Genomic DNA, 12,672 nt, shown 5'->3' on the forward strand with positions numbered 1-12,672 from the left:
TATAAACAAAAGTCTTCACTTCAAAGACATCATTCCTTATGAGAAACTAAATTTAAATTTTCCATTTTTTTTTCCATTTCTAATGGCGAAATTTGCTCATGATCCCATTTCATACATATAATCCCCCTCGATTCAGGCTCAGTATCAGCGGATTGGGAATACGATTACACTGCCAGCATCGATGTAAGAATTCCAGTTTCGAAATTGAAATCAAGAACCGCTAAAACAGTAAACATGGTGGATTTTTTTTTGGGTTTTTCAGTGCTTGAAGGAACCATTGAGTCCTCAATATGGAGGAGGGTTGGTCGAGAATCCGAAAATGGATTTCGGAATGCAGGGGTGGAATGTGTCCGGAGAGGGGACGAAGTTGGAGATCATGCAAACCGAGTCGGGGAATGATTACTTGGTGGCGTCCAATAGGCATGATCCTCGTGATAGTTTCTCGCAGACTTTTGAGCTCAAGAAAGATGTTCTCTACTCTTTTACTGGTGATTTTTTTGGGAATATTTTTGTTTTATTTCATTCATTAGTTCAATTGGTGTTCATAGTTTTTATTTTTTTCGTCGAATAATTTACAGCCTGGATACAGATTAGTAAAGGAAGAGAGAAGGTTGCGGCTTTTATGAAAGTCTCAGATCAAGAAAGTGTAGTTGTGGGATCAGTTCTAGCTCGAGCCGGGTGCTGGTCTATGCTGAAGGGAGGGTTCCAAGTTTATCAAGATTATAATGCAGAGCTCTATTTTCTGGTATACATGATTGGAATTCGAATTTTGCGCTTTGAATTATGTTTTTTATTTTATGTTGGATTCTTTCCCCATTTAGTTTGGTGATTTTTGTGTTTCAACAGAGCAACAATACGCGTGTTGAATTATGGGTAGACAATATTTCTTTAAAAGATTTTTCCAAGAAACAGTGGAGAGATCATCAGCGTCAAAGCATCGACAGGGTGGGTAATTTAATGAGTTTGATGTGAAAAACTCTTCATGGTTTTCTGTTCTTTTTATTGTTCCACCTGTTTGATAAAATGCTACTGTATGTGCAGAATCGGAAGAGGAAACTCAGCATCAGTGTTACCAACGAGGAAGGGGAAAAGCTTGTAGGTGCACACGTCAAATTAAACCAAATCAAGCCTCATTTTCTGCTAGGGGCATCCACAACCGAGGCTATTATTGACAACAAAGCTTATCAGAAATGGTTTCTTCGCCGTTTCACCGTAACGTCATTCAACAACGAGCTCAAATGGTACTACACGGAAAAAGAAAACGGGAAAGAAAACTACACGGTCCCAGATGCCATGATTTCCTTCTTTAGGAAACACGAAATTCCTATTCGAGGGCATACCATTCTCTGGGATAAGCCAATGATGAACAGCCCATGGATTCACGAGCTTTCTCCACGACAACTCCTCAATGCAGCTGTTCGTCGGATGGGATCTGTTATGTCTAGATATGCTGGCAAACTAGCATCATGGGATGTAATAAATGAGAATATTCACTTCTCATTTTACGAAGATGAGATGAGGCCGAACGCGTCGGCTATGTTTTTCAAGCTCGCTCAGGCGTTGGATCCAGGGACTACGATGTACCTAAACGAGTATGCTACACTCGAATACCCTTTGGATATGGAGGTCAGTCCATCCATGTATGTGGAAATGCTTAGAAGCATTAGATCCTTCCCCGGAAATGAGAACATGGTGGTGGGGTTGGGACAGCAAGGTCATTTTACATATGACAGATTAAACATATCTTATGTACGTGCTGCCTTGGACGTTCTTGGTGCCACCAAAATGCCAATATGGCTCACAGAACTCGACACTGAAAGAGGCCCTGATCAGGTGACTCCTGATCTTAACCTACATTGATTACATTCATATTTATTCCAAAAAGACCTTGAAACCTGAATATGTAGCTAATAACAAACAAAACAAGGATCAAAGTGGTTCTTTCTGATAATTTCCAGTTGCTAACTTGATTATAGATCATGGAGTTGGAAGAGGTCTTGCGGGAGGTCTTCTCACATCCTGCTGTTGAAGGTATTGTCCTGTGGGCAGGATGGAAACCCACAGGGTGTAACAAAACGTGCTTAGAAGACAAGAATTTCAACAAGTTGGCAAAAGGGTGCGCTCGTATGTGCTTCACCGACAACAACTTCAAGAACTTCCCTTTAGGCGATATGGTCGATAGATTGATTAGAGAATGGAGAACTACATATCTGAAGGGGGCAACAAACAAGAAAGGAGTTTATCAGCCTCTGGTGTTTCATGGAGACTATACTTTGACGTTCACTCATCCTAGTAGCGATCGGAAAGTGACGCGGCTAGTGAACGTGACTAAGGATAGTTGGGAGCCGTTGGAGATTCAGGTTGTTCTTTGAGAGTATATGTGTAGTAGTGTTTTATGCATTCCTCAGAGAAACGTTAGATTTTGAAGTTGAGATTCATCACTTAAATAAATTCTTGTTTATTTTATTATTTTGTGAATCAGTTAAATAAAAAATTCTTAAAATTATAATATGTTTTAGGAAATATTGATATCTTAATTATCTTGAAAGTCATATGTAAGTGCTAAAAGCTTCAAACGTTAATATGTATATAAATAAAAGGTCAGAAAAAGTTCACAAAGGGGTGGTGGCGCAGTTGGCTAGCGCGTAGGTCTCATAGCTTCTGAGTTATCCTGAGGTCGAGAGTTCGAGCCTCTCTCACCCCATTCCCATTTTATCAATTCTTAATTAATTAATAATAAATTATTTATTTTGTTAATAATAATAATAATTGAGTCCCAGAGCACATAATAATTAATTATCATTCTGATAAGAATACATTTTGTAAAAAACTTTACATATAAATAAAAAAACAAATTTTGAAGAAACTTAGTATAAGTTTTTTATATGTGGCTTGACCTTCTTAACTTTGGCAAAAACTCGTGTGAGATAATTTCACGGGTAGTATTTTGTGAGACGGATCTCTTATTTGGGTCATCCATTAAAAAATATTAATTTTTATACTAAGAGTATTACTTCTTATTGTGAATATCGGTAGGGTTGACCCGTCTCATAGATAAATATTCGTGAGACCGTTTCACAAAAGACATATTCCTTAACTTTTATGAATGGTTATGACCTCTTATTGAATCAAAAATTGCATATATTGGATAAACTAATCAAACCTTGAAAAATTTAGAGGGAACGAAATAATATCTTTGGGTATATTTAATTAAAAAAAAATGAACAAGTTTATCAAAGAGAATTCAGACACATCAAATTTTCCTATTGTTACCATACAAATATTCAAAAAAATTTCCCCTTAAATTATAAAATAAAAAGGATAAAATTGTATATGTTCTTTTTATAACATAAACTTGCAAATTAAATCCAAAAATATGAATTTCAAGTTTCTTTTTTTGTTCACAAAGTATCAACTTGTACAACAATCAAATCCAATAAATCAACTTTGATCCAAAAACCCTTAATACTATTGTTTCTATTAATATAAAAAGATCAGAATTTTGATATAACCGACCTTAGCTCAGTTGGTAGAGCGGAGGACTGTAGTCGTCGATAGCAATCCTTAGGTCGCTGGTTCGAATCCGGCAGGTCGGATTTTTTGTTTGGGCTATTAAAAAAGCCCATCAAAGCGAAGCCCACACAGATACTATCCAGCACTTACCAGAATCGGAGTTGTGGAAGGATTGTTAATCATAGAAAATACACTCAAATTTCATATTCTTCACGCAAATTACAGATAAATAATGTTGAAATCTACAGAGAGTAAAACATCACAACTACTTTATTACAAAGGTCGATCGAACACCTTCACAATCCAACGGCACACTGAAGAAGCAAAGAATGGCTTGAACCGAGCATAATAATATGAGCGTTTACGTCAAATCGTTAAGCAGACAAGACTTGACAGTGCCGTCGGCAGTATTTTTCGAATTCGATGCTTAAAAGGGTTGGTTTCTGGCATTTGAAACACCTGTGGCCTACCATCTTGCATCTCCTTTAACTATAATTATATACAAAAGACTCCATTTAGAAGCGTACGACAATGCATGAGATATCATCTTTACTCTCTCTGTTCAATGCTTCTGTGGCTAATTGCTTGGCTGCCTTCTGTGGATCCTTGATCTTCTTTGCTACATCTACAGCTTCTTGATTTGACATCACCTGGAAATGGATTGAATATGAGTCCTAGGATTGATAAATCGAAAGTTTGGAAGAGGAGAAAAGACTCGAGGGGTGGAGGATAAGACCTTCCACAAGCCATCGCTGGCAAGAATAAGGAGATCAGTTTCATTATCAATATCAGCATTGGTGACATCTGGATCGGATCGTAGGTGCAATTTTATGTTCTTGTCTCCGAAAGCACGAGAAACTGCCAACTGCCCGTCCACTCTAGCAACATCTCCTGTTACAAAATGTTATCAGTACTACAAGTTTCGTGACTATATCTATTTTAAAGACAATCCACACCAGTGACATGGAGCATAAAGAAATGGAACACGCCCAACAAGATCTGTAAAATTCTGCTGAAACTCAATATAAATTTTCTTCACAAGGAAATTTAAATTTCGGGGAAACCAGAACATAGTTCTACATGTACTCGTTGAAATAAGAAATTTAGGTAGGAAAATCGAAGGTTTGGAGAACTGACGGAAAAAAAAAATTTCAAATCAAGATTTGCTTTCCAATATCCTCCTTTCCGCTGGGCTAGCACGATTGAGAAATAGATAACCAGCGAACAAATATGTAATGTTTAATATACACCATTTCTTCTTTCAAGTCGCAGGTAACCAGTAGTACCAGGTATGTTAGAGACAAATCCGCCTCTGTTCTCAATGTCGTCCCTCTCCGTGTTTGGCTCGTGATCAATACTCATCTGTATAGCTTGTCCCCTCCTGGAAAGCACTGCTCGTGAATCTCCAACATTGGCCACCCAAAGCCGTCTGCAGTCGATAAGAATCGCATTGACCGCAGTGGACCCACCTCTACCCAGCTCGGGATTGTGTGAGAGAATCGCCTGATCCGTTCTCTCATATGCTTTTGCTACAGACCTGCTAGGGTCAACCCAAAACTCCTCCTGGAATCATTCAAGAATGTGGAAGTAGAACCATTAACTGCGTCTTATACAGCCGGGTAAGTTGATGAGAACCAACTATTTAAGACATCAGTATAGATACAACAGTTGGAAACCGAATGCAAGGTACACATAACAGGCACCTCTCAAACTAAGAATGTCACACGCCCACCAGGCAAGCTCAACTCGAGCATGGCTGAATCAAGCTTTTTTAAATCGAGTTTTCAGCAAAGTCGAGCCCAAGTAATACTTATTTCTATGGATGGCAACACCAATCACTCCATAAATTATTCAAACAAGGAACTAACCTGCTTTAAAATATTGGGAAACAAATGCTTCTGTAAGTATGCTGGCACACTATCTCCCAGATGGCCATCATAAATAGCAAATAAACCGAGCTCATGACCTTGAAACTGTACAAATTTAGCCACATGGTAATCCTCCATGGGATGATTTGCCTTCCCTTTTACTAAACAGAATCCATATTTCGCATGCCCAACATTGCTTCTTCCCTTGCCCGAGCCATATTTAGAACCCTGTTGAATCGAGAAAAAAAGAACCGATTCAAAGTTTTTACAGAAATGAGAGAAAATCATTCATTCTTCGGACTGAAATAACATAAAATACAATAGCTAAAGGGGATTAAAAAGAACAGCAAGAAAATGCAAATTTAATCTAGATGCATAAGAATTTTCTAACAAATTACAAGTATGATCGAAGATTCCATAACAAACTAGTATCACCGAAAACAAGACATACATGATCGGAGGCAATCCCACAAATTAAATCTTAAAATGCAAAATTAAGTAATTTCTCATCCGACTCCACATCATGCAAGCACCCAAAAGCCGATTATATGAATCTCAAAAGTACAAATGAAACATAATAAACCTTAAAAACAGACAGCAGAGAAACAAGGCCTTACCTGTGAATTGAAACAGCAGAGAGTATCCATATCAAAGAACACCTCAACCTTCCCCTATCAAGACCAAATCTCTACCATGTAATGACACCGTAGAAAATCCACAACCTGCGAGATGTTTAAAGAAATTTTGATTCATAATCACACACCCCCAAAATAAAGAGAAAATTAATAATAATCAAGAATCCACATATACCGTTCAGGAATCAAGAAAACAAAATGGGAATTCCCAAACATAGATTCTACTCACCGATTCAGCTCTGTCCAAACCAAGAAAACAAAGTGTGCGGAAACTGAATAAATGAATCCAAGAATCACGCTAAACTATATCCTCCAAGAATATCCTCCGATGAATACAATAAATAAATTTACACAAAGAAGCTCCTAAGAGAACTGAAAAAATCAAGAACAGAACTGGTAAAAGAAGTTCAACGAAAAATGGGTCATAAATTAGCTGGTGTGAAAGCAAAAATGTCTGCCCGGTGGCAAAAGTTTTGGGCTTTGGTCTTCCCCCACGTTGACTTTGTCTTTCAGTTCTTGTCTATATTAGCAAAACAAGTGTTACGGGGACCTGTTTGAGTTTTTTATTATTATTTTTTATATAATAATTTCAAGAAGAGGATTGATTCATAGTTTTTTCAAATTCAAAGTTCTCGGGTTTGGCCTTTTTGTAGCCTGGTCCTACTTCAGATCTCATATCTTGTAATTATATGTCTAAATGGTTATTTGTATAATTGTATCTTTCTTTTTGCTTTTTGGATAAATATTTTATATATATTTACTTTAAAAGCAGGAGCATAGCTCTTTTTTCGCATATATTAAAAAAAAACTTAATTCAGATCATGTACGTTGCCATATAATTTTCCTGTTTTCTTTTTTTAAGCCTATTTTTCCTATTTTCTAAAATAAAATCATGTACGTAGCCATATCAATAATGTCTTGTTCCCCGTGATTTTTTTTTTTTCATTTTCACAATTTTCAAGATATCATTAGTTGTTCAAAAAAAAAAAGATATCATTAGTTGATTTTATAATTTCATAATATTTAAAAGTATTTCCTTGCCTAGCTCACCATTATTCTCACAAATATCAATTTGTACCTCACATCAACTTCTAAAAATACTTCCGAATATATAATTGTCAGGTTCACGAAACATTAAAAAAATAGAGCAAAAAATAATATTCTAGGGAACATGTCATGAATTAATTAACAAACATCACAATAATGGATATTGGAATCTCTCATTCGAAAAAACAAAAAGGAATCAAATATGAACTCAGAACAAAACAAGAAGCACGGTTATCTTGAGTAGGATGAGCAACATGACGGGGGATCTGGCCGCGGACCAACCCGAGCTTGCGGGAACCGGCGTAGGAGAAACATCATTTGCTCCAAAACTGCTACTGAAACTAGGAGACAACGGTGATGCCGACGGAGAAAGAGCTGTGGCAGAAGGTTTAGTTAAGACCTTGTACAATGAACAACATATATATATACATACATTCATACATACATATATATATATATATATATATATGTATATGTATGTATATATTTATATATATAATGATGGAAAAGAAGAAACCCGAAAAGGGAGTCCATCGACATGGTGTATACCTGGAGCAGCAGCACCACTGGCAGTGTCGTTGCTCACTGTGGATCGGAAGACAAGAAAATATCAAGTGGCAAGCAAGAAACTGTTGTTTTTTTAACTCGTGAAAAAGAATATAATGCATGCATGAATCTGTGGCTACATAAACAGATTGATAGAAACTACATATGACCCCGATTGTAAGTGATGAAATGCAATTATACCGAGATATTTGGAGTTGGCTGAAGATTTTATATTGTGATTTTGAATGGTACTTCATGTTTTTTTATTCTTTAGCGACGGACGTTGCTTCGATAAAAATTAAATTCATGTAAATTTCTATGCAAATTAAAATACACTGAATTCTTGAGAAGGTGATAAAACTTACGGCCACAGTTACCGACAGAGGGAGCAGAGACGTGACAAGCATCGGGCAAGGTGAAGGCCTTTTTCACATCAAGAGTCACCCCAAGCTGTGCGCTGTTTCTGAACGTCTCGCACAGACAATCAGCGTCTGTCTTGAGCACCATTTTTAGCCCAGAACAGCATGTTCCCTCCGGCTTCTTGAGGGTGCTTCCGGCCATCACGAAGGATAAGCAGTCGGCCATGTTCAACACCAAACTCGTGCAGTCCACAGCAGGCGGCGGTGCCACCTGCGCCGCGGAACAGACTACGGAGAATAGTGCGAACAGAGACAGCATGCAGAAGAAGGGAACGCTGCTGCTTGCTGCCATTCTTGATTTGTGTATGAGAGAAAATGGAAGTTGAATTAAAGGTGAAAGAAAAGTAGCCAAATCGCGTGATTTGCGTGCAATTTATGTATGGATTTCTTGTTAAAAATGCATAAAATTTTCAAATTTATAGAGAGAATAAAAGTTACACATGCATGTCATTTGGACTAATTATTTAGCTGCATGAAGTGGGAATATTTTATGAGCACCATAATTGCATGTATGGGCCATCTCTCCAATACCCCAAGATCTTGAATTTGAGAAGGGAATCAAAAAAAATTTATAAATCAAATCATAAATGGCACTTTTTAAAAAAGTACTTCATATTTATCTCTTATTCGAGACCTAATTAAGATTAGGGCAAGAAAAGATATGTTTTTCTCCATTCTTATCAATAATTATATATAAAGTTTTAGTTTTTAAAAAGAGTTTGTGCGCATTGCTCTTTGACTGTCACTTTTAAGATGTGAAAAAAGTTGAACGTGGAGGGAATGAGTGTGCGGCAAATGATTAGTAGGCCTCACCCACATCACACTTAATGGATTTGGTGCAATTGGTTTTTAACTTTTCAAAAGGAAACTAAAGCTTTCAAATTGGTCCGTTTTATGGGAACGTGACCTGTTAGGGCAATATCTAATCATGTACTCAAGAATTCATATCTCTAACATATGTGTAATATTAATGTAACAGTGTCGACGTGACAACACACATAATTAAATTTAGGATATTATCTTTATGGTAACTCGAATTGATCATATCAAAATATCGACACGACCTTAATTAATGATGTGTTATTTCAACATCGATATTATTAGACTTTGACGATATTCGTAACCAAAAGTTCCAACTTTGTTAGTATCACATGTAATACATATGCTTTTGTGGCATAATCATGACAATGCTTATTAATTAATGTTGCTAAATTAAGATTGATGAAAAGAGCAAATGCAAGATTCCTACTTTCTTGCCGTGCCACCTTTTTTTATAGTTGTCATTTTTTAAGTATGCAATATAATTATGAGGTCATATTACAGCACCACTTATTAGTAAGAGTCATTTGCAAGAATTATTTTTTTTTTTAAAATAAAAAAAAGATCTTATTTCACCTTTATACATAATTATGAGGTCATATTGCATCAACTATTTTTTTAAAAAAATAAAATAAAAAATTGTGCATTTCTGTTACTGCAAATCATCCTTAATTATTGGTAAGGTGATTTGTGAGTTTTAAAGAAGAGAAATTAAAGGACAATCATCTTAAGAATATAGGGCAAGCATATGTCATGATTTGCGAAGATGTGATCGGGAGCATGAAGCGTATATTAAGTAGATGAAATTATGAAGTTAAAAGCGTGTATTTGGTGAAGAGCTCCGGAAGCACGCTTTGTCCATCAACTTTCGGTTGCTTTAGCCCATAACCATAAGTGGACTTCTGTGTTTCATAAAGTTTTTTTACTTTCCACCTGTTATATATTAATTAGCCTTTGGATCCATGAATTTCATTAATTTTAAATATATTTTTATTGTTTAGATAAGTAAAAACATAAATTTCGAATTTATTAATTAAATATTTTTATATTACTTCATGTTAATTAAGATTTATTTCAAGTTTACTCAATTATAATGTCATTTGAAATTTATTCTATTTTGTAATAATAATGTGTAAATAAATAATATATATATTTAAGATTTGATCTATTATCTCAATGTAAATAATAAAATTATAATCGAAATCTAATGATTTCAAATTCATTTACTCAAACGCAAACTTGGGATATTTTCAAAAATAAAGAATAAGAGAGCTAGTCATTTCAAAGAGCAGAAGTCAAATATCAATAATTTAAAGACATCCAATCACTTAGAAGCTTGAAATTTAGAAATACTATGAGTACTTAAAAGACACTAAACTATTTAAAAAAAAAAATCATTTCTAATAAATTTTAATTTTGTACCTTAGCCATTTGAAAATTTTAAGAACCCGCAATTAATTTTCTTGTCAAAAAAGGAGAAAAAAAAGGGCCGGGGTTCCAAATAAAACAAGAACAAAAACAAAAATAATTTAACATATGCATGATGCTTCGTATATATGGAACAAATACACTTAACTTTCTTTAAACTTTTAATATTTTAGTTTTTTTAAAGCATAATCACGATTTCACTATAGATAGGTCTAAGACTTCTGCTACATAATAAATTACATCTTATGCTACACCTATTAGATTTAGATCGGAAGTGTTTTTCTTATTATTTTTATATTATTAGATCACGTGGATCCTTCACATATTTAAAAAAGTTGACGTATATGTTGATGATCCAATAACTAAAATTTAACAACGGAAAGAAATATTCTAGGCATAATATAAAATAATATGATATTGTGTGACAAAAGATTTCATTGTTGAGCATAAGTTTAAATAATAGATCTTGAACTTAAATTTACAATTTTTTTAAAAATGAAATTACATAAGTTTGAGACATTTTTTAGGATCAATAATATTCCCAATTTGAAAATATTTGTGGAATTTAATTGGTGTGGGTGGCAAATAGCAATCCCCAAAGAGAGAAGGAAGAATGGTCAGGTCCACTACTTCATAGGTCGGATGAAACAATAGTTGTTCGTCTCATGTGATTGGTCAGATATCTATCCTCTATCCTACTTGGCTGCTCTTGCCACGCTTCTTTTGATTTCCCTATGCAGATAACGTCCCTTTAAGTCTTTACTCCATTCTTGAAACTTTATTTCTCAATCGCACACATAACCTAGAGGAGGAGGAGATCAGAGACAGAAATGACTTCTACTTCAGCAGCATTGGTTAATGGCTTAGGATCTACCTTCCTCACCGGTGGCAAGAAGAGCCAGGCCTTGTTTTCTGCTCCCGTCTCTGCCAGAGTTGGCGGCGGTGTTGTGGCAGCTCCCAAGAGGCTCATTGTAGTGGCTGCAGCCCCTGCTAAGAAGTCTTGGCTCCCCGGTGTTAGAAGCGGCGGCAACTTCGTTGACCCCGAATGGCTTGATGGCTCGTAAGTGCTTTGTTTGAGATGCCACTGGTCTTATTTTGTGCTTCAGAAGAAATTGATTGTTATGAATGAATTGATTTGCAGGCTTGCTGGCGACTATGGATTCGACCCGTTGGGTCTAGGGAAGGATCCAGCATTCTTGAAATGGTACAGAGAAGCTGAGCTCATCCATGGAAGGTGGGCAATGGTGGCTGTAGTCGGGATCTTCGTTGGCCAGGCATGGAGCGGCATCCCCTGGTTCGAGGCTGGAGCCGCCCCTGGCGCGGTGGCGCCCTTCTCTTTCGGCACCCTGCTCGGTACCCAGCTTCTCCTCATGGGGTGGGTTGAGAGCAAAAGATGGGTCGACTTCTTCAACCCCGAGTCCCAATCCGTCGAATGGGCGACACCATGGTCGAGAACTGCCGAGAACTTCTCCAATTCTACCGGGGAACAGGGCTACCCTGGTGGTAAATTCTTCGACCCGTTGGGCGTTGCTGGTACATTGAAGGATGGAGTCTACATCCCGGATAGCGAAAAGCTCGAAAGATTGAAGCTTGCTGAGATTAAGCATGCTAGGATTGCAATGTTGGCTATGCTGATCTTCTATTTTGAGGCAGGACAAGGGAAAACACCCCTTGGCGCACTTGGCTTGTAATTTCTTCGATCTTGCATAATGTTATGTAAAAAGATTATGTGATGTAGAGAAAAAAAACTCATGGATTTTCTTATCATTCTTTCAGTTAATTTCCCCAAGAATTCAATCTTGGAATGAAGATTGTTCCCGCTTTAGTATTCTGTGAATTTTGTAGTTCTCTTCAAGAAAAACATGACAGGAAGTGAGAAATAATTCACGGGAGGGATGGAGCCAGAAAATCTCAGGCGAGCGGTTTTAGGGATGCCAGGAATTTTTTACAAATATATAGTTCAGTGCTGTAGAAATGATCGTCTTCCATAATGGAGAAAATAATCTACAGGCTACAGCCTATCACCACATTATGATTTACTCATAAATTCTGGGTTAACACTTTGTACATACAACCTCAATGATTCCGAAGGAAAAAAAAACACATAGAAATTGTGATTTTCTCTAATTGTTGGATGGGAAAATATTAAATTCACTCGTAATTTTAACGTCTGTTTGGGAATATTTTATATACATATTTGTCATTTTCCTTTATATCGTCATTGCAGCCATTGCCTAAGATGATATTGGCATCTAGAATTCTACACTTCTGATTTTGTAGTATCCATCTTTCGTGTTTATAATGAGTACAATGTACCTTGTTAAAATATTAATGATGTACATGTACATTTATCAAGGGAAGTAGATCGATCCATTCAGATATCAACCATAGTGATCA

General features: G+C 36.3%; 4 protein-coding genes and 2 non-coding genes across 7 annotated transcripts in view; 4 read left to right on the forward strand and 2 right to left on the reverse strand.

The window, feature by feature from the left end:
• LOC140985988 (endo-1,4-beta-xylanase 5-like) overlaps window positions 1-2,464 on the forward strand; it is a 3,136-nt gene extending 672 nt beyond the window's left edge. The window contains exons 2-7 of the mRNA XM_073453916.1: window positions 137-183; window positions 263-488; window positions 579-745; window positions 847-945; window positions 1,042-1,833; window positions 1,977-2,464. Coding sequence (XP_073310017.1) covers window positions 137-183; window positions 263-488; window positions 579-745; window positions 847-945; window positions 1,042-1,833; window positions 1,977-2,372 — 1,727 coding nt within the window. The 3' untranslated portion in view covers window positions 2,373-2,464. The remainder of the gene's footprint in view (window positions 1-136; window positions 184-262; window positions 489-578; window positions 746-846; window positions 946-1,041; window positions 1,834-1,976) is intronic.
• Window positions 2,465-2,619: 155 nt separating this feature from the next.
• On the forward strand, window positions 2,620-2,704 carry TRNAM-CAU (transfer RNA methionine (anticodon CAU)). Its single transcript is given in 2 exon segments — window positions 2,620-2,657; window positions 2,669-2,704. It is a non-coding gene; the product is annotated as a tRNA-Met (tRNA).
• An 807-nt stretch (window positions 2,705-3,511) lies between these two features.
• On the forward strand, window positions 3,512-3,596 carry TRNAY-GUA (transfer RNA tyrosine (anticodon GUA)). The gene is given in 2 exon segments: window positions 3,512-3,548; window positions 3,561-3,596. It is a non-coding gene; the product is annotated as a tRNA-Tyr (tRNA).
• An 89-nt stretch (window positions 3,597-3,685) lies between these two features.
• LOC140986304 (probable protein phosphatase 2C 10) lies at window positions 3,686-6,527 on the reverse strand. 2 transcript variants are annotated; one of them, XM_073454465.1, is made up of 6 exons: window positions 6,246-6,527; window positions 5,999-6,103; window positions 5,382-5,609; window positions 4,800-5,076; window positions 4,250-4,404; window positions 3,686-4,163 (listed from the first exon to the last, which is right to left on the reverse strand). In XM_073454465.1, exons 2-6 carry the CDS (start codon window positions 6,026-6,028, stop codon window positions 4,029-4,031), a joined length of 825 nt encoding a protein of 274 aa, XP_073310566.1. In that variant the 5' UTR covers window positions 6,029-6,103; window positions 6,246-6,527; the 3' UTR covers window positions 3,686-4,028. The 2 variants fall into 2 exon arrangements, with proteins under 2 accessions (XP_073310566.1, XP_073310567.1); XM_073454466.1 differs by having other exon boundaries at window positions 6,192-6,527.
• A 578-nt stretch (window positions 6,528-7,105) lies between these two features.
• On the reverse strand, window positions 7,106-8,661 carry LOC140986305 (non-specific lipid transfer protein GPI-anchored 11-like). The gene is made up of 3 exons (XM_073454467.1): window positions 7,975-8,661; window positions 7,613-7,648; window positions 7,106-7,438 (listed from the first exon to the last, which is right to left on the reverse strand). Exons 1-3 carry the CDS (start codon window positions 8,318-8,320, stop codon window positions 7,272-7,274), a joined length of 549 nt encoding a protein of 182 aa, XP_073310568.1. The 5' UTR covers window positions 8,321-8,661; the 3' UTR covers window positions 7,106-7,271.
• A 2,387-nt stretch (window positions 8,662-11,048) lies between these two features.
• Window positions 11,049-12,100, forward strand: LOC140986507 (chlorophyll a-b binding protein CP24 10A, chloroplastic-like). Its single transcript, XM_073454782.1, has 2 exons — window positions 11,049-11,335; window positions 11,417-12,100. The coding sequence occupies exons 1-2, from the start codon at window positions 11,106-11,108 to the stop codon at window positions 11,964-11,966; spliced, it is 780 nt and encodes a 259-aa protein (XP_073310883.1). The 5' UTR covers window positions 11,049-11,105; the 3' UTR covers window positions 11,967-12,100.
• Window positions 12,101-12,672: the final 572 nt, after the last annotated feature.

The sequence above is a fragment of the Primulina huaijiensis genome, chromosome 10, assembly GCF_012295235.1.
Source record: "Primulina huaijiensis isolate GDHJ02 chromosome 10, ASM1229523v2, whole genome shotgun sequence".
Lineage (NCBI taxonomy): Eukaryota > Viridiplantae > Streptophyta > Magnoliopsida > Lamiales > Gesneriaceae > Primulina > Primulina huaijiensis.